At 44.6% G+C, this 23931-nt stretch overlaps 2 protein-coding genes across 3 annotated transcripts; one reads left to right on the top strand and one right to left on the bottom strand.

Annotated features, from left to right (window-relative positions):
• Positions 1-1792: 1792 nt before the first annotated feature.
• On the top strand, positions 1793-15591 carry TMEM207 (transmembrane protein 207). 2 transcript variants are annotated; one of them, XM_032698326.1, is made up of 5 exons: positions 1793-1933; positions 3754-3791; positions 4225-4269; positions 4718-4860; positions 15494-15591. In XM_032698326.1, the coding sequence occupies exons 1-5, from the start codon at positions 1859-1861 to the stop codon at positions 15499-15501; spliced, it is 309 nt and encodes a 102-aa protein (XP_032554217.1). In that variant the 5' UTR covers positions 1793-1858; the 3' UTR covers positions 15502-15591. The 2 variants fall into 2 exon arrangements, with proteins under 2 accessions (XP_032554217.1, XP_032554215.1); XM_032698324.1 differs by lacking the exon at positions 15494-15591 and adding an exon at positions 5810-8738.
• On the bottom strand, positions 10307-21608 carry CLDN16 (claudin 16). Its single transcript, XM_032698323.1, has 5 exons — positions 21337-21608; positions 16603-16705; positions 16201-16365; positions 14928-15119; positions 10307-14586 (listed from the first exon to the last, which is right to left on the bottom strand). The coding sequence occupies exons 1-5, from the start codon at positions 21448-21450 to the stop codon at positions 14447-14449; spliced, it is 714 nt and encodes a 237-aa protein (XP_032554214.1). The 5' UTR covers positions 21451-21608; the 3' UTR covers positions 10307-14446.
• Positions 21609-23931: the final 2323 nt, after the last annotated feature.

Raw genomic sequence — 23931 nt, 5'->3', positions numbered from 1 at the left:
TTAGAGCAAGTGCTGGGGCTCTTTATGTTATGTATTCATGTATTCAAGCTGCTCAGCTGATCATGGACAGGGAGAGTTTTCCTGCTGAAGCAGCAGCTCTTTTCAATATCAGGATCACACCTGAAGCAAAAGACAGGGCTATTCATGGACCCCCTTTAAGCCAACTCTCACCTCTTGGCATCATTACAGAAAATGCAGGGACAGGCTTCACAAATTGCCATCATAACTTGAAACCTCTGTATGGGACTAACCAGCTGAAAACATCAAAGTTTGTCTCAAAGCGAGGAAGCTGAGCAGTGGCAGAATTCAATCCCTTCCTTTTTTTTCTAGAAATAGACCCAGAACAGATGCTATGTGTTATTTTTCAGTACCAGGAGCTCATTGAGGTACCTGCCCCCCAAAATACTGGGGATGATCCATTTGGTGGCTCTAAATTGGAAGTACCCTGGGTGATGATGCTAGGGAAGTAATTGTAAGAGGAAGAAATCTGAAATTAGTTTCATGATGGATGATCTCTTTGAAGCCTGAAATTGTAAGAGTCACACAGTTTCCAGCAAGGCTGTGCACATTTTTATACTGCAGGAGCTTTTTTTTTTTTTAAGAAAACAGCTAAGAAATTGGTTTGGCAATTTACTGTTGAACAACACTGAAAAGGATTGGTCTGAAGCAAGACAGCATGTTCAGACCACTTATATTACATAGCACATGCACTTAGCAAAATCATGAGAGATGCCTTCTCAGAGGGCATAGTTTCAGAGGCTCACCTTTCATTAGTACCGAGCTGAAAGTAAACATTTGAGAACACCAGGGCTTGGCCTAGGTTTATGCAAAACCTGAACATTAAATAACAAACCTTGGATGAAGTACGTATATCACAGTTGGTTAGACTTCTTGACCTTTCAGCCGAAGCAAAGCCACAGAGGTACATCTCGAGCAGCTCGGCTTTGTCAATCATTACGGAAGTAATGGCATCACAACATAATGCTTAACTCTGGAGTGAGGATTAAACATATTCATGGCAACACCCTTTGTGTTAAATCTGGAAGAACTGTAGTTAATGGTGCATTTCAGCCACGGGCTGTAAACTCCTCTGACAACCTATTACTGACTGCTGAACAAACCACGATTGTCCGTTCTGAGAGGATCAGAGCTCTGGTGCAAACCATCTTCTACCCCTGTTTAACCACATCACCTGGATGTATCTAGAGGAATCTAATCAGTCCTTATGAAAGGAACAATGCACAGTGAAATGCTGTGTCCCTTGTGAGAATCACTGGGTATATGTGGGGTTTTTTTGGCTGCATTTTCCCAGCAAACCAAACTCTGGAAGCTGTATAATGGAGTTAGGGTGCTGGTGGTGGTTGCCTGTGGCTGGGAAGGGTTTCCTTCACCCTTGGTGCACATTTGAGGTGGTAGGCACAGTGCATAGGACGTGGTTGGAGGTAGTTTCCCTTTTTCTGTAATGCTAGTACTCCAGCTGAAGGCAGCATGAAATGAAAGCGTGGCCTCACAGTACGGACTCCAGTGACTCTTTTATTTGTAGCAGGTCCTGTTAAATGCAGCCGTGGGTTAATATGGAACTAAGCTTCAGCAGCAGGAATTTGTGAACAGCTATGAAAATACCGAAACAACTGCAAGGTGCTGACCTTAAACTAGTGTTCCTTTAACTTCTAGTAGCTGTTTGTGTCCATGCAAACCCAACTCCCTGGCTAGTGGTAATTTCTGAAGCGTAGGAAGCCATTGGGTAACGTGTTCTCTGGCTGAAGGCACAACGTGCAGAGAAGTTTTAAAAGCACCAAATTACAGAGGGTAAAACACTGCTGCAAACAAAGCTCTTCTAAAGTTTCTTGCACTAGTAATGCAGAGACCTGGAGCTTTGTGTTTCACTTCATGGATCATAGGAACTGGAGTTCTGTGTTTAACCTTCTTCCAGGTAACCAAACCCTTCACTGGGACCCAGCTGATTTTAGGGATTTTCTGGGGGGAAGATTTCAGCTTTTATGGAATTTAGTCGTCAGCCCTTTTTACTTTTTTTTTGGTGAAGGTTTTTTTTGAGGACCTGATGAATGTGGGGAAAATTTAATGCTCAAAACAGTTACAATTAGCGCAGAGAAAACATGACTGCCTTAATCCTTTATTCTGTCTACAGCTATTGAAATGGAAGAGCTTGGGGCTTCAGCTGCACGGGTGGGTGTTTGGCTGCTCTGACAGATTACTGCCTCAGAGCAGATGCACTTTGCTGCAGTTTAACTATGCTAAGGTGGCTCTGCTGAGGTAGTTTGAAGGATGATAAAAGAGGGTCCAAAGGATGTCATTCAGCCATGAAGAATACTCAGGGTACATGTAATCACAGCAACCACCTATTTGCTTTTGACCTGTTATTTTAATAATCAGTTGAAGCGCAAAAAAAAAAGAATTAAAATATTCTGCACCAGGGTGCATGTGTGACATGGCAAATTAGCTCAGTTTTAAAAGGACATGTCTAGAAGAGTTGAAGATTCTGTCTTTTTCTCTAGTCCTCATTTGTATTTCAGCCACTCATTAAATTTCATAGATAGCACTTTATATGAAAGACTTACTACACCTCAAGGTCTCTGTTGAAACTAGGGATGGAAAGGTAGTTTGTGCTCAGGATCAGACACATTACAGAGATTTGGGGGGGATTTCTTGCTGTTTACAGTGGCACAAGCTTTGCATAACAAAGTGCCTCCAAAGAAGTCCTGTTACTTAGAAATGTAAAATGAGATCTCTCAATTATACATATTTGATACAAATTTATAATTCAGAACAGAGCATTTTAGTTGGACTCAAAGAAAGTCAGAAATCTCTACATGTTTCGGATATACACAGAGGGAAATCCAAACTAATGATTTACAAATTACATTCTAGCACTTTTTTCCAATAAATAAATAAATCTAAATTCTTCTATCTTGTTCATTCTACTTCCCAGTGTCATTGCAATTCTATACCTGATCTGAATTTTTAGTAATAACATTGGTCAACTATTATAACACACCTAACACAAGTCAGCCAAAAACTCTATTGAATTTGATTTAATTATACTGATGAACCACTCTGGTTACTTTTTGCCCAGATGATCTGAAACTGAGGCTAAGATCAACAAGGCTTGCAAAAACAAACTTCCTTAAGCAGAGAGTAGAAAATATACCTGAAAAACAGGTTTCAGGTTCACATATTTACAATACCTGAAACTTGATTCTGGGAATGATGCACCACCACTACCTGAAAACAGGAAAATGCTTGGTACAGCACATATCTGGTCAAAAGAGCTCCTATTTACAGATGCATTCACACACAATTACCTGATGGAAAATGAGCCACAGATCAAGAATTTGATCATGGGACACTTTCAGCAGACATTTCTGAACAGCAAAGCCCAGTTCAGCAAACAGATCTCTGATTCCAATGGGTGTTTCCCTGCTCGTCTTCCCCTCTTTCACATCAAAAGGAATGCTTTCTCCTTGGCCTAGCTTTCATCTGCAAACTACTGAATTTATTGAGCTCTTGGTTATCTGTTGGTTTTGATATGAGCTGGCTCAGAGCAGAGATCCACAGAGGCAAGAGCTCAGCCTTATGGTCCCTAGGGAGAGGTCTGGTTTTCAACCCTGCAGGACCAGCACCTGTACAGCTCTTCCTCTCGGACTTCCCACTCTAAGAACAGTAATTGTACTGGTAAATTGTAAAAAAACCCAACACATATCTGCCCTCTGTGATTTACATGTGTGTTTTCAGTTAGCAGACTCTGAGTTGGACTGTGAGCTTGGCGAGAGGTGAGTGTGGCTTCATTCTCTCACCCGTGGCTGCATTCTCTCACCCGTGGCTGCCTCCACACTGGGCTCTTTCAGGGATGCTGTGGTCCTGCCTGGCACACCGGCACAGTAGAGGAATGAACGCTTCCAGGAAAGGGCCATTTAGAGTTTTTTCCCAAAGAGGAAATGGAGATTGGCAACTCTTTGGGTTTTCAGCAAAAACGCTGGTGGCGGGTGCCAGTGTTGAAAGGCAAACCAGTTGCACTCTGCTTCATACATCATCTGCATCTGCTCCCATCTACATAGAGAAACTTTTAATAGGGCTCCCTTGTTGGAGGAAAACTCTCAGTCTTCTACTTTCTGATGATGCTTTTCTTTGTGTTGGTAGACGTGTTGGAGTGGGTACAGTCCCCTCATGCTGGACTGAAAGTCCCTTTTATTTTTCCCTTTTTAGGTGCATTGGACAGAGCAATGAAAATTTTAGCAGCTGGTATGTGTGGTAAGTTTCAGATCTGCTTTAGAGGGAAAAAAACTGACAAATAATATTCTTTGATGGATATACAGAGAGAAAGGCATTGAGAGAGACTGATAGCTGGAGAGCATTGCTCCTGGGCTGTCCCTGTGTTCTGTCTTTACAAACTAATGGGAATCATTTATCCATATACTCCTCACTGTACGCTGACAACTGAGCTGGGAAAAAACGATGGATGATTTCAGGGAGAAATATTTGAATTTCCAGCCAGCACTTGTCGCTGAGCACTCAGGCCTGAGACATTGGTTTCTGGAGACTTTCATCATGTCCAGTATGCTGGTGGGGAAACGGCAACATTTAATGGCTATTTGCAAAAGATGTTAATGAATATGTTAATTTGAAGACATGCAGCCATCTGTCAGTGCTGCCTGCAGATGGTAATGGCACTGTTCCTCCCCTGCTGCCTCTGCCTTAGGTTCCTGATGTTGTTTTTCCTGGCCTTGCTCCTGTCCTGTGGGATCTGCTGCTGCCTGCAGTGCTGGCTGAAACAGCGGAGCTGCCTGTCCCACCAACGCGCCGTGGCTGTCTTCACCCTCAGCAGCTCAGACACCTGTTGTGGTTAGTCCTGTCTCTCCTGCTGCAAGGTCCTGCCAGCCCTAGTGGGCTTTCTGTGGACCATCCATAACCCAGAAAGAGGTAGCCAGGCTTGAGTGGGAGCTGGGCTGTGTTTCTAGTGAACAGTGAGGTGACCGGTTAAGGCATCTTGAGGGCATGTTCAGACCATGGACTGGAGGGCTGAAGCCACATCCACTTTTCCCCAGTCCTACATTCAGCTGAACTTGGTGCCATCCCTGTGTGTCCATTATGTCCCGAAGGTGCTTAGCCAGGTTCACATAGGAGGTGTGTGGGACTTTCTCCTCAGTGCTGGGCGCTCAGTGGCCCAAGATGCAGACACACAGGCACTGGGGTCAGGCAGCCCTTTCCAGCATGTGTCCTGCATTTCTCACTCAGGCAAGACTTCACTGGTCTAACTTGAGCCACCCCAGTAGGCAGATTAACTGGTTGATACACCCTGGGATCTGTCAAAAGTTTGTCTTGGTGGGTTTTGTTTTGGTAGCCACCCTCAGCATTCCCCCAGGAGCACCCAGCCTTTCAAGGACTGGGCTATAATAACTATGTGTAACACCCATAACTGACCTGGAATATGGTCAGCAGCACCATCAGGCTGGGCCAGACAACATTCCTCCGAGAAAAATTAATCTAGTCCTGTCATTAGCCTAAGCTCTTCCCAGAGAATGTATTGAATGTATTACCTGCTTTCTGGGTGGTCATGGGCAGTGTCTTCACAGGGAAGACCCACCCCAAACCCACCCATATGCCTCTGCCCTGACTTCTTGTATCTGGAGTTTGTGGTGAAAGGCTTTGTGATGCCATGCTTCAAAAATTACATCCATGCCTTTCTTGTTTCCAAGTGGTTTGGCAGCTCCTGCCAGGCTCACCTCTCTCACCTCCACACTTGCTCTTCATGCCTGTCTCCTTCATGGTTGTGACTTTGCTTTTTCCCCAGCGAATGAAGCATCTCAGTGCCCATTCTCTGGATCTCTGAGCCCCTGCATGACTGCAGAGATGTCCTCCTCTTCTGCCCCACAGTTCAACCTTGGGGGAACTGAGTTGCCTCCATCCTATGAGGATGTTATGAAGGAAAATAAGCTCTAGACACCACGTGTTGGCTTCCAGTGATTTCACTTGGCTCTTCAAAGGTCTTCCATCACGCTACAGGAGTGTGAGAGCAAATCAGCCCTTACCACAGGCTGGCCAAAAGACTGAAAAGCAGCACATATTTCATCTGAACCTAAAAGAGGAGACTAAATACAACAGAACAAATGCCAAAAGCATGTGTTGAATCTGTCACAGGAGCTCAGCTTGACATTTTGATGGCTCTGGATTTCAAGAAGCTTCCTCAAAGACCTGTCTGTATTTGGAGTTTCTGTCTCAGACTCCAGATTTATCTCTCCAAGGCTGCTAGAGCTGTTGTAGCCCCATGTGGTTTAGGACCGAATGTTGATAAATGACTTGCTAGTTACTTCTCAAACTTGGGCTGCCTCCTTCACTCGGCGTGGTGCCAAGAAACACCCTCTGGCAAAGTCATGTTGTTCTAATACATTGTAATGCAATCATGCCACTCTATGATGAAGGATCGTTTGCCACATTTAAAATATTTAGCACAGCATATCAGATTTGTCTAGTGCAAAAGGCAGCAAATTTATGGTCAGGGAAGAGAAAACAAGAAGCAGGGATTATGAGTAGCAGCAGTGGCAGGAGCTGATTACAGAGCACAGAAAAAAAGTGAATTTGCTCATCTGAGCTGTTCTTAATTCCATTGTGACTGTCCTCAGCTACTCTTGCCCTAGCCTTGCAGACCAGCAGGCTTTGAATGGCCCAGGACACTTGTGGAATTTCCCCACAGACATGAATTAAGGGCTTAGGTATTTAATACTTAGCTACAGAAATCTATTAGGATAAAGGATGTCATTTTCTTTGAGGTGATCACTGCAGACAGAATGGAAAAATACTTTAAGAAGCCATCCAGACTGCCTAATGCCCAAGCAGGATCAGTGCTACATAGGTCATTCCTAGGAGGTGTTACCCTAACTAGTTCTCAAATTACTGAGGAAAGATGCTGAATTTCCCCCTTAGCCGTATTCCAGATGAAAGCAAAGATTTCCTTTTGTTTGTCATGGGCAGGTCACTGAAGGCTGAATTCAGCCTACCTGAGCTCTCTGCCTCTGGTCTCTCAGTGGCAAAGGCTGAGGGGGCTGCAGTCAGACCTCTCTGGTTGCAAAAGGTGATGTCACACCATGCACTGCATGTCCATGGAGCCATGAGCTCATGGTCAAATTGGGCAGCTGGGTCCATCTTGGGTTAGTACCCCAAAAGATTAATGGAAGCCCACAGCCTGGCTCATGGAGCAGCTCCCTACTTGTAGAGCAAGGTTAGTACTGTTTCCTGTGCTCAGAAAAAAACCTGGGAATATAAATCCACTAAGGGTTTTGAAGTGCTCACGTATTCTCATATTGATTCTATATAAGAACATTTGCCAGATAAAGAATTACAGCATATTTTGAGAGAAAATTCCTTGCCAGCACCACTGCAAATTATCTCTCTAAAATCCTGTTTTAGAAGCAGCTTTAATGTTTGACTCTTGTGTGAAAGGAAATAAATGTTGCTGTAGCCAAATGAATGTTTGTGCCAGCAGGCTAAAATATTACCACGTTTATTAATAAGGAAAATTAGTAAGCACAGACTCAGCCAGGGGAGAAGTCAAGCAAATCCTGAGTGTCCTTTTCCTGGCTGAACTTACTATGAATTGTAGGTAATCAGCACCTCTCAGGATCAGACCTTTTATATACATAACTGCTTCCACTACTCAACCCCTTCAATTTATGCCCTAAAGTATGAGATTTGATTATGTTTGTCACTTCATCTTGCATAGCCTGTTAGTGGGCATTAAATCAGCCATCACTTGCTTCCCACCTACACACTGCGCTTGCTTCAGTGACCCCTTTGTGGCAGTGAACTCCACAGGTTGTCTGCATTTTGTGCTGCATAAAACATTACCACCTCCTGCTTATTCATTGCTTGGCTCTAAATACATTGCTGCCTTTAATTTCATTGAATGTCACCTTCTAATCAGGTGGCTAGAGAGGCTAACAAGCAAGGACTGCTCTGGTTTCAATGCCTCCATCTCTCTGCATCCCTCCTTCGCCAGGACCAGTCATTCCCAAGGCCATAAATTCTTCCCCAGCTACCCAACAGAGGGCAAGCGAGGCTTTCAGCACACAGAAACATTTGTGGAAACGGGTTTGTTTCCCTGCTGCTGGTGTGCATTCAAGTGCGTTCAGCTTCATGTTTGCGGTGCTTTAATTATTCACAAAAGGAATCAAATTATCCCATCCAAATTGTGACAAGTGGCTTGTAGTAAAGTGAGCTAGTGGTTGTCACAAAATCAGGCTCCATCTGGAGTTCCCAGCATGGGAGAACCTGTGTGCTGTGGTACCTGTGCAACATGACAGGAAGCCACGGGAGCTTCCAAAAACTGCTGAAGGCCAGGAGGCATCTGCAAAAAAGTGTAGGGTTGCTGTGAGGGAACACAAACTGACCTTGCTGCTGGCTTGGGGTGGGAAAGGAGACTGCCCCAAGAGAGGGGTAAGTGGGCAGTGCCCTGGTCCTTGGCTTGATCACTGAAATGGAGAAGAGGATTCCTTCCTTCTACAAATGTATTTGGGGTGGCCCCACTGACCTGCTGCTGCCTATGAAAGCTGCTTCCCCCAGCTTGCCCCCTTACCCACAAATGCTCCAGCAGAATGGACAAGGTTTCTCCAGACCTGTGTTCCCATTCTTACAAAAGCAGAGATTTTGCCAGGTAATTTATGTTTTTGTAAGCACTCAGACCTTAATGAGGGCAGTTAATGCAGTTTGGCTGATGTTTCCAGAATTGTGAGGAAAGATGAGCCATTCCCTTATAATTCATCACATTAGGAAGAATAGAGTCCACTTTGGAAAAGCACTTGTTCTGCTGCAACTCTCTGGCTGCCACTCACCCTCTGACTTATACTTCCTGCTGACTTCAAGAAGAAATGGCAAAAGGCTTTAGAAAAAAGCAGAAAACAGTAGAAGGCAGATGTATTTGTGGAGGAGCTTGTTGTCAGCAAGCCTTGTGAGGGGGAAATGGGAGCAGTACAGAGGCACTAATTGCTTGGTGACCATCTGGAAGCAAAAGACAAAGGGAACATGGTGAGGCACATGGCTGGACTTTCACCTCTACACATTAAGAGCTGAATAATAAAGTCATAAACTGGCTCTCAGGCAAAATAGAGCAAAACCAAAGCCAGCTGAGCCATAACAGTGCATCAGTCTGGAATGCCAGGAGGACTGGACATGAAAGATGGGAAAATAATTGTTATGCTCATTAATCTGTGGGGGTTTTTATTGTCATCTAAAGATTCTGCATTATGGGTTAAAGACTTATGCGCAGGGAGGATTAGGATGGGGCCGGGGACAGATGCCCGCCCTCTTCAGGTCACTAGATGGCACAATTCTGGTTCATTTCTTCCTCGCTCAAAGGCATCTTACAGTAGGGACCCAGAAGCTACTGGAAGAAAATTGTTCTCTACTCCCTATAACAGCGGTTGAACAGAGTATTTCAGTCATTAATCACCTGCCCACAATATTTAACAGATGCAGAAGGGCAGACTGTGGGAGTCCAGCCCCAGCTGAGCGAGAAAACCTCACTTTCTTGGTGGAATTTTACTTTTCTCTTGTGAAAACTTTACAAAATTACTTTAAGTATATGTATCTGAGCTGGAATAAAGTCAATGGCTGCAAACAGCCGTTGCTATTGAAATAGAAATGAAAATAAAATAAAATTTAGCTATGTTAATTTAGCTATGTAAGTGTGACTTTGCAAAATGTAAAACTGCTTAAAAGTTTCTGCCCAAACTGTGGGTAATTAACATAAAAATAGCTTAGGGAACAGGGAAGGCTTTTTAGCACATAGAGAGGGGTGGGGAACCTGGAACTGTTTGAAATGATAAAACTTTATGTAACTACTCTGTAATGGTAGGAATAGGAGGTAAAACTAAGTGTCTATTTAGATAAGGCAGACTGCAAAAAGAGTGTGTGTATAGATAATTTTAAACTTGCTACTTTCAAACTGTATAAAAAGCTACGGTATTCCTTTGCTCAGTGGAGTGCACTGGGGAGAACATCTGCCCCTTTCACATTCCCCAGCCGTAATAAAAGTGCTTTTCAGATTGTTCAAAGGTTTCTTTGAATCACTATAGGTGTGCACTGGCGTCCAAGGTCTATAGCTACCAGCAAAGGTCTGGACAGCCTGCAAAATCACTCCCCCTTACCCAAGAGCTGGTCCTGTTTTTGCTGCTGCCTTTTGTGTGTCCTTGCAGGAGAGCACTGATTTTCCTCACAGAAGTCAAAGCAGGTCACTTGGCAAAACACCTTTCTGGGCAAAACTTGGATGTGGGTTAGAAAGACAAGACACTCAAAGGCAACAACGTTTATTGTATTTCACTGATGTTAAAATATGTAAGAAAAGCAGAATTCTGAACTAACATTCCTGTCTACTGAAAATAATTGTTCAAATCTACTGAATCCATACCAAAATCACATAACAATGTTTGTGAAGGGCAGGAAATTTGTATCTTGGGAAACATTCATGCAGCTGCAGTAGGAGACAGCCTAGTTCACAAGGTCACAATAAGAGTGAGCCCTAATCACTGCTAGGGTAATTAAAAGTCTTTATGAACAAGGCTGATCAAGGCAGTGAGAGGATGTAATGTTGCATGCAGAAAAGGACAGCCATTGCAGATGTCATTACTTTATTACCTATCTCACTTGCCCGTATCGAAATGGGAAATCAATACCTATCTGTAAGGCATGAAATCAGCTTAACGAAAAGCTTACCTACAACATTTCACTGTTTTTCATAACCAGCAATCAGCTGGATCCCTGGCACACTGCACCAATCTGTGTGCTGTCAGTAAAGAGGGTAACAGGAAGCCCCAGTTCAAGGAGACACCATGGGACAGGTACAGCAGGGAGGAAAGATGCGAGTCCCAGCTCTCAGCTAAGTCCCTGGCTTTCCCTATGCCCTGGGAAATGAAGACTGAGGTGCCCAAATACATAAAAATACTCCTTGGAAGTTAGTTAAAATCTGGAGAAACCTAAAAAGCTGTTGGAACTGAAGGATTAAATGTTGGGCCTCAGCTGAAAGTAACAATTGAGAAATAAAGCCTTGGTAAGTCATCAATGGTGATCAGGAAGGTAAAATCAGTCTATTGTTATTCCTAGTCAGCTACTGCTTGAATGAAATGTAAGTAGATATTAAGGAAATACCTTAATAACTGAGCTCACCTGATATGTCTTTAGCCTTAGGGACTGTTTGTGATTTTGAAAGAAAAAATAAGTCCTGTATCTTTTCTGGGAGGTTTCTTGCTAATGAATAAACAACTAAACTAAAATGGATCTGCACTGTGACATGGTAATGAGCAAATGAGGAGTGAATCCTGCAGTCATGAAACCAGTGTCAGTATTAAATCAAACAGGGATTAACAATTAAATAACAACACCTGATCAAAACATCAGATAGATTGTCAGCAGAATTTGAATAATGAAGCAGTGCAGCACTGGACCAGTTGTTACAAAACATTAACCTGGCAAACCTAAGGGTTGCTGTGACCTCTTCCTAGTCCTCTTGTGCAGGTGATGGATTCTCAAAACCTATCATAGAGTTTGGCTAGAATAGAAGCATGGTTAAAAAATTAACTCTTATTCCACACAGATACTGAAGAAGAGAGGTTCACAAGTGTTTATGCAATATTCTTTTATGCAAGAACATTTGTATGTATATTCTTTGTATGCAAAGTGTATTTGAGGAGGATGGACCCTGAGTTAAGATAGTATTTGGGGTATGCATGTGCTCTATTTGTGTACCCCCAGAAGGAGCACAGGGCTGCAGAGACTAATGAGACAACTCCTTTATATTCACCCCTGATCAAGGCACAGGCATTAGATCCCAAAGTGCCCACTGAGCCACTGCTTGGTGTGTCCCACACATTGCAAGTCACAAAACAGCTCCCACCACCTTAAATCAAGCTGAAGACCACTAGGATGAAGGCCCAAAATTCTCCTCAACTACTGAACAGGAGAAATCAATGGTCTGGGATCTGCAATTAATCTGCATTTCTCCTTTGCTAAAAAAGGAATAAGTCTTTGCAGCAAGAAATAATCTTCATGCTCAGAAAAAGCTATTGAAAACAGCAACAAGAGGCTGGAGGGTGTCCCTGAGTGTTTGTGGGGAGGAACAATGTGCTGGCTGTATAGGCTGGGGAGGTTTTGATTCAGAATTTTGGTCCAACTGATGAAGTCTTTGCTCAGCAAGTCCTACCCAGGAGCATATGTGTGCTGCGTGAGTCGAGCCGAGGCTGCCTGTGGCACTGCGGCATCTCTCCTCCCTCGGGGAGGCTGAGGGACTATTTGCCTCTCTGGGCAGGAGTGGGGATGTGGGCAGTGGAGCAGTCACTGAGCACAACTCTGCCTTTAGGGTGTGTTCACCCTCCATCTCATTTCCAGTGTGTCCCTGAAGGAGCAGGGGATCAGGGGCACAACCCAGGAACCAGACTCAAAAGAGTTCCCAGAACTTCCTTGCCCCGGCAGAGCATATCAGCAGCATCAGCTCTCCTGCCCCAAAACCCCACAGCAAACACATTTCTGATGTGACTGTGAAAAACTTAAAAAAAAAAAAAAAAGAACAACCAAGCTCTGGATGCAGTTAACAGGCAGAAATTCCTGTCACCTCCGATCTCTTTGTGCATTCTTGGTGAGATCTGTGAATTCATCACATCACTCATAACTCTTGTATTCCTTGACTCCCAGAACCTTGTAAAAAAGCCTCCATCACTTCCCCTACTGTGTTTACATCTGTTCAATACAGTTCCTCTGTTGGCAATAACCTGCTTTCAGTTGGACTAACACAAACATCTGCCAACCCAAGCAGCATGAACTCTGCAGGCACGAACCTCCGTCACCTGGGCAGCAGCGCTGCCACAAGGGCTCTTGCTGAGATGGCTGCATTATGGTCTGGGCCCTGTGGAGGTGCTTGAGCCTGTAGCAGAGCCATAAGGACCTGCTGTTGTCCTGTCTGTTCCAGAGCCTGAGTACTTCTTGACTAGGAGCCGTGTCAGGACTCGGTTATGTTTTAACGATGCTGATCAGTTCTGTGCTGCAGCACAAGATGCTGCTTCCAGGATAATCCATCAGAAGACTCATCCCTTCATTTTCCATCGTAGGGGCTATCAGAGGTGATATCTGAGACATAGCCCACTCCATCCTCAGCCATCCCATCCACCTCTGGCCCACATAACGTAACATTTTACTTCATACTCTCTGGGAGAAGAAAATCCAATCTCACCACCAAGTAGTCCGTGGAGGAAGCCTACCTCTGGTGGTGCCTGAGTACTCATGGCTGTGCACACCATGCTGAGACTCCACTGTTGTTTCTTCACTGTCCCTGAGCAGACACATCTCTGTGCTGAGAGCCTTTTCTCAACCTCCAGTGCCCGTGACCTTATGATGTGGTGCCCACAGTAGAAAGGACTGAATTTGAACAGTTCCTAACAACCCTAAGAAAGCCCTGTCTAAGCTTCTCTTTCTGTTAAAGGCATGGAAGAATTTTCACATTCATCCTTAGGGAATCTGTTAAACTACAATGGGTTTTTACCACCCACCCTAATGAAGACCTGGCTGATGCTCCAGCCAGGTCCAGCCTATGGCAGCATGGATTGCAGTAGGTCCTGAACTGGATTTAAATATCTTTTGACAGAAAGGGACAACAGATTTTACTATCATTTATCCTAGTTTCTAGCTAATATAGACACATTGTCATGTACAAGGTCAGATTTTGGATCTTCACTCTCTTTGTCCAAGCAATGTCTTTATTAAGCAGGATGAAGCTGGCAATTTCCAGATCTCAGTGAGTTTAGAGTATCTGTAATGTACATTTTAACACTGATTGAGAAGGATTCTATTCTGCAGGGGAGAATGCACCTGGATTTGCAGTGTTTTCTCAGTGCAGCAGTTCATGGACCAAATAAAGGGTCAGATGCTTAATACAACTCTTATCTTCTGAAGAACTCTCCAGCTGCCTGTAAGAGAAGCAGACCCCCATGCTGGGTGCACAGGGTGCAGATGTTGGTCAGACAGTCAGTCCCTCTTTTTGACAGTATTTTCTGCTTTGTACATTCTGTTGATATGTTGCCAGACATGAAACAGATCCATCTCGCAGTCTGGGGCTCCTCATGCAGAACACTGTGGTCTGATTCAGGAACAGCTGATTTATCTCCTTGTACCAATAGTGTTGAGACAAATGCTGAAAGAGTTTGTGATGGTTATTTCAGTCCATGCAAGCGGCCTCAGCACTCAAGAAAACAGGATTCCCTAAAGCAAGATCCTCTCAGAGATCACTTTCTCGAAGGAAGGCTTTTTTTGAAGCTCTCATAATGCAAACATTGTAGCATGCAGTAGATCCTTGAAATGTAACTACATCTGTATCACAACCACAAGAGCTTGGGTCTCTGTGCAATCCACTACAAATAAAAGCAGAATGCTTTCTGGAGCACCTACCTGCTCCTCACACTCTTGTGTCCACTGCATACATTTTGGCAGTGGCTGTTTGTGAGGATGGCAAATGCACATTTGTTACGACGGTCGCAGCTGAGGAATAGCCTTTCCTCAAGGAGTAAGCAGAGTGGAATCTTCCAGAACTGGTCTCTGTGAGGCACAGGAAGAGAAATAGGAACTGCTCATGTGTGCTTGGTGACTTTCAGCTGCAAAACTTCATAATGCAGAGAAAGCAGCACTCCAAGATGTGACACAATAACAACACATTTTATGTCATACTTACACCTCAGCTCCCACCTGAAGACCTCGGTTTGCTTTCTAGAGATGCCTAAGACTATTCCCATTTTACAGCCAAAAGTATTGCTACTGGGGATGAACAACCATCCCAAAGGATGTCCTTGAAGGACTTCCCCCACCCTGTGCACCTGTAGCACACCCCAAGCAATGGTTCTTTCTCTGAACTGTGCTTCACCCCTGCCACAGTTCCTCACCTCTGAAGAGATACATGCAGCAGGTGAGCAGGGACCCAGATAAGAAACAGCCGAGTGACCCTGCCATGCCGAGCCAGCACGACCAGCCAAACTTGTACTGAATGCCCAGAAACACGTTGTGGAAGACCAGAGAGGAGCGCTCCACGTAGACATCAACCGCGTACCACACTGAGCCCGTAATGCCTGGGAGACCTGCAGGACAGGAGCAAGGTGCCACACAGCTCTTAGGTGGACCACGAGAAGATCACAAACAAAATCTGAAGCTATAGCTACTGTCTGCTGGGTCAGACTTCAGGATGGAAAAACTTTCCAAGGATGGCAGGTTCTGGCCCCTGTTCAGCCTCAGCCTTTGGCAGATTCCCCCTGGCTCCTGCTGATATCAGCTGCAGCGCTGTCAGGCAGAAGCTGCACCTCACAGCTTGGCACTGCACACACCACCAGCATCCGCTGGCAGCACTCAGCTTTCTGCAGTAAAAGGCAGAAAGCTCCTCCCCTCTCTGTTTGTTTACCAACTTGTTGTAAAGTTGCTTCCAGAATTTAATTTTCTAATCTCTTTTGATTTTCAGAACTTTGACGCTGTTTGTCGCACAAACTTTGAGGATTGAATGCAAGATGTTTAAAAGAACCTCTCCAAGTGTTTTACATGCGCTCCCAGTAGCCTGGGTGAGTTATGTATTAAATCTGCTCACACTGAACAGAGGTAGCTGCTCAATATTGGCATGAAGTCAAATGAAATTATTTGGTACCTAGTCAGATATTTAATTTTGTATTTAAAATTCCCCCACTAGCTATAACAGCAAAGCACCTCAGCCAGTTGGGTATTTATCACCTAGGAAAGACAGACACATTATTATCCTTTTATTAGAGATCAGCTGCAGAGATTTCAGGCTAAGCGACTTGCCCAAGGTCACACAATCTGTGGCAGAGCCAGGAACAGAACCGGGATGCCAGCAGTTTCTAGTCCTTCAGCAATTAGGTCTCTTTGCTTTATCAACAAGGCTGACTGCTTCACAGTAAATGGAAGTCAGTCAACTCAGAGCCAAGTCACCTGGTCAATACATGAACTGAAAGCAGATAAACTCAACTACGTGCTGTTAGGGGCAGCTGGTGAACAGAGGAAGTTATGTTGCACAAATAAATCAAATAAAGATTCTTCCCCTGTGTTTACCATACAGAAAATCCCCAGCCTCTCTCCCTAAAATAAGAGAAGACTTCAGTGCTTCCCCAGGTTGCTAAAGGGTTTCCTGAAGAATGGGGGCTCATCAGGGAATACCTGCAAGGAGCAACATAACTCCAGACACCAGGCAGATGCGCAGCTTGATGAGTGGCTCATCGGGAAGGAATTTCACGCAGTCCAATCCCAGCACAAGGAAGAGAAATCCAAATCCTGCCAGGATATCTGCTGTGATCATCATGGCTCGGGTCAGCACCAGCTTCACTGCAGGACAAAAGCAGAGCATTCTAGTTCACAAGAAATGGAAATGTAGGGGGTAATGGGGTCAGATCCTATGACATTTTTTTCTGGGGTGAAGCTTTCTCCAGCTTCCCCTGGGAGTAACACCTCACTGAGAAAAGAAACATGCCTCTAATTATCTGTCACTGCATAGAACAGATACTCTTTTAGTCTACACTCAGGTGTCCCCACTACTTGTAGAAACATCTATGACTTACATACCAGGGTGCTCGGCATAGATGGAGTCGTACTCATCACAAGTTTGGATCCCATCAAAAACATTCGTGACACATTCCCACCACAGGCCACGGCATTTTGTACTCACCTGTGGATTGAGAAGATAAAGTTTAAACATCCACCAACATAGCAGATGGTCAGCTTAGCCCTTCAACAGAAATCCTGGAGGTCACATCAATGGCAAACCAGAGTGTTTAGCTTGAAAACGAGAGAAAGCAGCAGGATGGAGGACAAGGACAATGTTACAATATTTTCTGTGGACCTGATAATGTTTTTACATTAGAGGAAAAGAAATTCAGACTAGACATTAGGGAAAAAACCCCAAAGCCTACCTATTGTTAAGAATAAAAATTCTGAAGGAAATTTCTGGGAAGAGCTGGGGGATGGCTGACCAGGGAGACCTAAGAGCAGGTTTGATCTCTCCTTGCCAAATGCTTGTCTAGGCTGAGCTGGGCAGGGCTATGGACCAGACGACCTGAGACTTTGCTGTCCATGCTCCCCTTACACCATCCTCCTGACAAAAAGGAGCAGCTCAGAGAGTGGGAGAGACATGCAAAGTAGAGGTGTGGGTGTGAGCCCCTCTGCAGACACCTGTGCAGTGCCGCCTCCAAATGACTCAGCCGTAAACACTGGCTGGAAAATGAGAGGCAGCCAGTGCTGATCCTGGCCCTGGGGCTCCAGGTGTGCTGCCAGCTATGGGACCACGCGTGCCCAAGCCACAGTCATTGCTGAAACATCCAGACTGGGGCAGACACTGTAGTAGCACCATGGCTAATCGTCTCCACTGTCCTGAAGCCGTAGATACCATTCCTAGCCCAGCCTTCCATAAATCACTTTAATATGGGAGGTATTTTCATTACCAATGCAAATATGGCAACAAGCACAACTAAAACATTCCTGGAATGGCTCATACAAGGAGCAGAGCTATGTTGGTGCAGCTTTGGACTCCAGCCTGCCCACTGCTCCCAGTGACACCCACTGCAGTTAATGGAAGGAGAAACTCTTCCATCAAACGAGTTTCATGCAGGCAAAGGGGACCAGGCTTGCTTAGATGATGCAATAAATTAATTTTTCTTGCACTGTGTAAATCACAAAGCAGATAATAACATATCTCAACCACCTAATAAAGTCTTATTCAGGATGTATTGAAGTCTGTAGCCAGCCGCAATATTTTGTTCACAATACAATGTCTGAGCCAAACAGTGCAGCTCTTCTGTGATACTGCCCTGTGGATCAAAGGCAAGTAAAAATTACTCACTACTTCAGACTGGCAAAAGAGATACTATTTATATTTGAATGAAAACAATCTACATGTTTTGTTTCATGAAGATAAAAAGCACTTAAAATTTCTGAGAATTTCAGGGCATGTTTAATGAACGATCTCATAAAAAATGAGAATCAGTGGTAAAACAAACTGATTTCATTGTTTCTGTGTTTTTCAAGAGAACAGTGTCACGTAAAACAACTTGCCATGTGCGCATTAGATGTGTTTTTACTGTGGCCCTCTTAATGCAGCTGCAGCTCCCCTCCTTTCTTAAGTCACCACTGTTGAGGCTGTGCTTGAAATTAGCTTATTTTTATTAAATTACATTTTGTTCCACTTACATTTATATCATTTTATGTTCCTCCCAAACCACCACAGGCTTATTCATACTACTCTGTATTCAGCTAATAATGCCAGTTACTTCCTTACTTGCTCGCATTAGTATTGTTTTTTAAATCTTACAAGCAGCATCTTCCTCTAAATTATTTATGAAGAGACTAACAGGATTCCAGGCTTTGTCAGCCTCCAAGCAAAACAGAGGTCTTAAGGCGCAACAATTATGATCATGGTCTAGCTTGTGAAATAACTTCCCAGTCTAACAAAAACTTGATAAATGTTTTGCATTTCTTGGGATGTTTCAGTTGTCATCTACTCATACTAGTGCTGATCATGGTCAAAGCAGGGATCAGCCCATCTCCACACAGCCTGTGCACATCTAAGGATAAATGTCTCATTGCCTGGTGCAGGAGGGTTGGGAACAGATATTGGAGTGGCTGCCCTGAGCCACTGCTTAGCTATTCTGCTTTCTGTTATCTGCCTTGTAACCTCCTTGACCAACTCTTTCTCCCTTCTGTTTTGTGCACCTGGTTGTTGGTCCTCCTGGTTGTTAACCTGCTCCCAAACCACCCTTGGGCATCTGCTGACAGCACAAATCTTCAGGCACATGGGACCTCGCTGCTTGAAAGGGGAGGAGGATCAGGGGTGGCTGGGGCATCATGTGGGGTTATGGATTTCTCCATCCCATGGCTGGACCTGTGCACCATTCTGGTAGCACTAATTCCCCATCAACTCTCTCCCCCCATAGCAAAGGTGCCCCAGCTTTCCTGGGCCCAGCCAAGGACTCTCTGAGCAGTTAAGCATCTCTGCCACGCTCCTCATCTCCCACTTTGATTACGACACACGTTGCCACAACCTGCTTTCCCTAACGCAAGTATGCATGTAAAACATGAACTGCATAATGACTGTAATATATATAATTACATCCTATTCATAATGTATAATTAATATTAAAATAATTCTCATACAAATTAAAAAAAGGCCAGAACAAGCACACACTTCTCCTTCTGGGGAAAGTGGAGAAGACAAACATGCGAACGATGTTAGTCACAGTGTTTTACCACACTGTGAAAAGGTGCCAACATATGATCATTACAAGCCCAGCTCGAGAGTAAAACAGGCAGTGTTTAACAGTAGTGGTAATATTTATAATCCACCTGCAACAGGGAGTGCTCCTTGGGAAGCAGATTATGGGCTTTTTCCAGTACAAACTGCTGCAAAAATTGACCCAACCTTGTCTTGATGGTTCACAAGGAGTCATGAGCTTAAACCACCTTCTGTGTGGCCATAACCTGTTGTTTCCAAAGGGGAGGTGAGAGGCTGTGAGAGCTGAGCTCTGGTCAGGGCCCCTGAAGCCCCTCTGGAAGTGGCTGCTCCTGGTGCTCCCTGGCCTCTTCCTCCTGGGCTGCTCCTCTCCAGTGGGACCACAGTGAGGGCTTCATCCTCCCCATCTGCTGGGGGCCAGGGTCAAAACCAAGCAACCAGACAAGAGCCAGTAGCTACAGATGCTGCAGGATGAAGTTCCCTTCTCCTGGAGTCAAAGTTGTCTGACTTACCCTTTTTCCAGTAGAAAACAAGAGCCATTGTGGACCCCATGACCTTTCTGGCCATGGACAGTCCACCTGCATTTCCCTGTTTAGAGAGGCAGTGAGTCATTAGGGTCATTAAGGAGATCAGTGGTCAGGTATTAAGGCTGGGGGCATTTTGCTCCATTATTTAGTATTCACACTCAGAGCAGGAATGTGAGAATAGTGGCTGCTAATAACCAAACTGGGTGTTAATGGAGCACTTCGGACAGCCCATCAGCAGGTGCCTTTGTGCCAAGAAGACAAGGTTACACAGCCTCAGGGTAATGGACTGGTTCTTTCCTGGACTCATTTTGCTCAGGAGCCAGGTTTTCCTCTTCTGATTTTCCTCACAATCAGATTCACTTGGCTTTTCTGATTATACTGATATCTTCATCTGACTACAAACAATTCACATCTTCCTGAAAGGAATCTGAAATAGCTCCCAAATGAAAAGTGAAATCCCATCCAGCATCACTGGGTGCATACTATTTTCCCTGGAAAAAGCTCACCGAGCAGACATGCTGACCATCAACAATTGCACTGCATTGGATCTGTGACCACCACCTCAGCATCTACAACCACCTTTTAGGGTAGGATTGACAGTCAGATTATCAAGATTTCTTGTGGCACAGAGAAAAAAAAAAGTGTTTTTCTTGTAATCAGTTTTATCTTTCTTTCTTCAGATAATTCACCACTTCATGTGATGCATCTAAATGCTGCATTGTAATCACTGAGTGCAGAGGAGCTCTTCTGGTTTCCTATGCTGAACAGCAGATAAAAAGTTTCTTCCTGATATATTCAGCCAAACTTTCTGTCTTGGAAGGTGTTTCACCTCCACTGCATAAGGTATCCAGTTTGCCAGAGAGCAGATTCCCACACTGTGGATGTGCAGCCCCTAAATGTGCAGAAATAGATGGCTATGCTGGGAAGAAAATTACAAATTTGCAGTACTGAGTGCTGCAGAAACAGTGATGATTTAGGGCCTGGAGTCTTTGGGGCACACCTTGCATGTAAGCAGCAATCTTCTCCCTTATGTGCAGTTTACTTTTGCCAATGCCTTTCTTTAAAATGAGAGTGCTACTGTCTGTACAAGTTCAAGAAGATATTGAGTCCCCATGGCCCCCTTAAATTTCTGCTAGCCCTGTAGCTCAGTGGCTGTTAAGAAAAAGACAAAGAGCAGAGTTGTACATGGTGGATGTTTCCACCAGGAAATCTGACCTACAGAACCAGAAGCATCTCCAAAATATCCATGCAGGCTGGAGACACAGGATAACTGTACTCAAGTTCGTGCACATATAAACCTAGAGCCTGTAGAACTTTCCCAAACTTACTAAATGAGAGCAGAGTCTGGATAATAAAGCCTGGCAAAGAGAACTACACAAAATACCACTTTTCTCCTTCTCTTGCCACAGTAATTAATTTCATTTTCATCCACTTTCATCCAGTACAACAGGGGAAAAGTATATGAGAGTGGAGCAATGACACCAGGAACCAAACTCTCCCTAGGACATGTTGGTTTTGGTGATCAGGCTCTCCTCAGCCCAATCTTACCTCCAGGGAGTCATCAGCATTCACCATCCAGCAGTCTGTCCAGGTAGATGTTATCAAAAACCCAGCAGAGAAAAAAGCAAAAAAGCAGCCCACATACTGGAGGAAAAACCTCATGCCAGCAGGTGCTCAGCACATCCAGGGGAATGAGAACAGCAGTGCCCAGCCTCGTTCTTAAAGCTGAGGTAGAGACAGAGCCTCAGTGTCCCAAGTCACCACCACCCTCTCCCAGTGACCACGAGCAGCAGGACCTTGTCCCTTGTGCAGATGCCATCTGTTAGTGATGGCTGTAGGGGCAGCACTCTCCTGCCACGGGGTCAGGAGGAGGGTGAGCGCGCCCACGGGAGCTGCTGCAGCCAATCCGCCCCGCACAGTTACAGCTCTTGTCATGCCTGACTGAAGAGAAATGGGGTTGTGCAGAAGTGACATGCAGGTAAATGGAGTCCTTGACTTGCAGGGAAAGCAGGTATCGTGGCAGGCTTTGTCAAAGTAGGGATTAGAGAAGAGAATCAAAATTTGTTCTTCAGGGCAGAAGTTTTGAGCACTGCTTAGGGGCACACAGAAGAGCTCTCAGGTGCACACACATGTTTAGTTCTGTTCTTTGGTTCATACTTTAGCAGGAAGCAACTATAAATTGTCTTGGTGTAGATCTCAGGTAGCTTGGTTACCATGCACTCTGATGCAGATCTAGTTCAACGCAGGAATGTTACTGGAGAGGGAAGGGAAAAGGTAGCGGTCATGGGCCTTCAGAGCCAATGCAAACCACCATCCCAGCTCAGATACAGAGCTCTGTGTTCTGCATTTGAGTCAAACCTCAATACTTCTCATGCCCTGGGCTTCAGTTTGTTCATAGCCTGAGTACAGCTCCCATGTGGAAATCTTGACGTTTTCAAGCCAGTGGAGGATTTTGGTTTGTTGGATTTTTCCCTGCTTGCTTACTGTGATTGCAACCTTCCTGTTCCCCTAAGGGATTCCCTGGATGATCAGGGATCACAGAGGCTGCCAGGGGCAGAAGGTCGGAGCTCTGTAAGGAGTTTCTCTGTGTCTCCTCTCTCGCAGTGCTAAGAAACCTATCAGGACTCCAAGAGCACCTTTCAGGAATACCAAGGGAGAGTGGGACTAGAAATTCCTCCCACCCCAAAGGTACAAATGCACAGAAACCATCGCATCCTCAATGATCTTTATTTTTTAATATAAAGAGAAGCAGCAAAAGACTGCCTTGAGCGGGCAAATCTTCAACAGAGGGCAGAGGAGCAGATTCTTGCTCTGCTTCCAGCTCTGCTTACAATCGCTTATCCAAGCTGACCGTGTCTGTCATCTCAGCTTTCACCTCCAGATGGAGCCAAGCGGTACCTTTACAGAACTGCTCAAAGCTTCCTCTTCCCCAGGATTTTCCTCCAAATACTGTAGCAACGAGTTTATTATTCCTACAATATGTAACCCGTATAATTCCTATCATAACCTCGTGAGGCAGTTTTACTGTCAGAGAAAACAATTTTTACCTTTGATCCCAGGCTCACTCCATTCCTCAGAGGTCACACCATGGAATAGGTCCTCAGAACGTGCTTTGGGAGATTTAAGTGGAGAATAAAAGTCCCAGGTCATAAAGCCAGGGCATGCAGGAGACTCTGCTGCTTTAGCTTTCTGTTTCCTAATTCCATTTGTAGAAGCTGCTTGTCTTGATATTATTATGTGTGTATGATCCTTTCCACTGAGATTTCTGGTATCCGAATGTCTGTATAGGTCAAATAAACCTTCATGATTTTTACTTTATGGCTTTCTGTGACAAGGATGGGTTTCTGTTTTTAACAGTTCTGACCCACAGGGACACAGCAGCAGCCACACAGGTCCCATAAAGGATAATGGGTTTCATTAGGCACATATTAAATAGATTGCATTTATATGAGACAGGCATTGACAATATACATCATCTTCCTATACTTGTCTTGCACTGTATTCATTACCTTGTGTCTGCACCCATTTTTAAAAGGTATTCTAGTCAGTTGTCATTAGTGGCAACTCAGAAAAAGTGAGCTCAGAAAAGACCTGAAAAATCTGAGCGAGCCTTCTCACAATCAGAATTAGAGGTGGCAAGACCTGAGTTTGACAGTAACAAAGCCTGGATTAGCCAAGAAATGTATTATAGCCATATGACTCTCCCTGCCTTCTCATTCTGTCCTGTACCCAAATACAACCCTCTTTCAGAGAGGATAAGCCCAGCTGGAAAGAAAGGGGTCATTTTTCCTTACTTGATATATGCTGAAAATGTCTCAATAAAAGCCTGACAGAGGTGGAAAGTGAAAATCTCCCAGAGAAAGAGCAGGACCATGGTAATAGGCAGAGAGGTGTTTCTAAGCTTTTGTGATGGGCACATCATAATCTGCTCTTCCAGCTTAGCCCATCAAACATCCACGTCAGACCAAGCAGCAAACTCCACTAAGGAATGAAGGCAGCTTGTGAGGTACCAGTGCTGCATGTGCTTTGCTTCATCTCTCCATAGCTGTCATGGCAAAGTCTTGTTTATTTTCCATATGCCCAGCAATTTGTGTTGCTGTCCCAGCTCCAGCCACCTCCCTGTGTTCACCTTCCCTGCAGGGC

The sequence above is a fragment of the Chiroxiphia lanceolata genome, chromosome 10, assembly GCF_009829145.1.
Source record: "Chiroxiphia lanceolata isolate bChiLan1 chromosome 10, bChiLan1.pri, whole genome shotgun sequence".
Classification (NCBI taxonomy): Eukaryota; Metazoa; Chordata; class Aves; order Passeriformes; family Pipridae; genus Chiroxiphia; species Chiroxiphia lanceolata.
This window is presented reverse-complemented; position numbering and strand designations above follow the sequence as displayed.

Coding starts and splice junctions, on each gene's coding strand:
- TMEM207 (XM_032698324.1), top strand. CDS start 1,859: ATGCAGAGACCTGGAGCTTTGTGTTTCACTTCATGGATCATAGGAACT. Junction 1,934..3,753: donor TGTGTTTAACCTTCTTCCAG/GTAACCAAACCC, acceptor GTGTGTTTTCAG/TTAGCAGACTCTGAGTTGGA. Junction 4,270..4,717: donor TTTAGCAGCTGGTATGTGTG/GTAAGTTTCAGA, acceptor CCTCTGCCTTAG/GTTCCTGATGTTGTTTTTCC.
- CLDN16 (XM_032698323.1), bottom strand. CDS start 21,450: ATGAGGTTTTTCCTCCAGTATGTGGGCTGCTTTTTTGCTTTTTTCTCT. Junction 15,120..16,200: donor AGTTATGTTGCTCCTTGCAG/GTATTCCCTGAT, acceptor CCTGTCCTGCAG/GTCTCCCAGGCATTACGGGC. Junction 14,587..14,927: donor CTGCATGTATCTCTTCAGAG/GTGAGGAACTGT, acceptor TGTGCCTCACAG/AGACCAGTTCTGGAAGATTC.